Source organism: Octopus bimaculoides, chromosome 23 (genome assembly GCF_001194135.2).
Source record: "Octopus bimaculoides isolate UCB-OBI-ISO-001 chromosome 23, ASM119413v2, whole genome shotgun sequence".
NCBI classification, from domain to species: Eukaryota; Metazoa; Mollusca; class Cephalopoda; order Octopoda; family Octopodidae; genus Octopus; species Octopus bimaculoides.
Genome location: NC_069003.1, coordinates 34,760,147 through 34,761,286, shown reverse-complemented (window position 1 = coordinate 34,761,286; position 1,140 = coordinate 34,760,147). Strand labels below are relative to the sequence as shown.

General features: G+C 29.9%; 1 protein-coding gene across 6 annotated transcripts in view; it reads right to left on the bottom strand.

The window, feature by feature from the left end:
* LOC106878307 (ankyrin repeat and death domain-containing protein 1A) overlaps nt 1-1,140 on the bottom strand; it is a 156,757-nt gene that overhangs the window by 93,537 nt on the left and 62,080 nt on the right. For 4 of the 6 annotated variants that reach the window (XM_014927492.2, XM_014927495.2, XM_052975890.1 and 1 more), the window contains exon 3: nt 802-867. The exons of the other annotated variants lie outside the window; for them this stretch is intronic. In XM_014927492.2, the coding sequence (XP_014782978.1) occupies nt 802-867 (66 nt within the window). The remainder of the gene's footprint in view (nt 1-801; nt 868-1,140) is intronic. 6 annotated transcript variants of the gene reach the window in all.

Genomic DNA, 1,140 nt, shown 5'->3' with positions numbered 1-1,140 from the left:
TATATATATATATATATATATATGTATGTATGTATGTATATGTAGTGGATTATGAGATTACAACAGAATAAAAGCATCTCATACAATCGTGCGTGTTTGTTTGTTTACTTGTGTGCGAAAATCCATGTGCATGTATATGTATGTATGTATGTGTGTGTGAGCTTGTGTGTGTGTGTTTCTGTGCATGTGTTAGTGTGTACATGTCTGTTTTTTTGCAATCACAAAACCGGTATGTGCACACACACACACATGCACTTACATATATATATTTATATATATATATACAGATACAAAACTCACATACCGAGGTACATGTGCATGAACCTACGCACACATGCGAAAAGACATACTGTACATTGAATGCCCATAAAGACTTTGTGCATACAAAATCTCTTTGATAAGCTTAAGAGCTTTAATGACATTTGAATCCGTTCTTCCAATTTTTTTACAGCTTGTTTAGAAAAGAAATTATTGACGATTCCAACTGCACAATGACTTTAAGGACACTCAAAAATCTACACTCACACATATATACATACTTATACACATATACGTATATACATGCATACATACATATATACTACATACTATATATATATATATATATATATATATATATATATATATTTAGATATATCTTAATATTTATATATATATAGATATATAGTATGTATGGGTTTGTGAATGCGTATATATGTTTGTATGCATATATCTATGTATGTCTGTCTATATGTACGTATAGAAGTGTGTGTATATATGCATGTATTTGCTTAAATATCGTAATAAACGGTTTACACATACATGTATCGACAATACACTTGTGGGCATCGAAATCAAATTCTGTTCATTTTGATTCAACCTGGTCCTCTGTGTTTGTAATATAGAAAGAAAGAAAAAAAATAAAAAAATAAAAACAACGTCAAGAAGAGTTCGAAAGAAAGGGGGGGGTAGAGAAAAAGGGGAACAGAAAGAGGGGGAGCGAGAAAGGGAGTGTGCGTATGTGAGGGAGCGAAAGAGTGAGAGAAGATGGTACTGGATTATACATACATACTTACATACAAACATACATACAGATATATATATATATATATGATTATATATATATAAAATTATATGTATATATATATAATTATATGTATG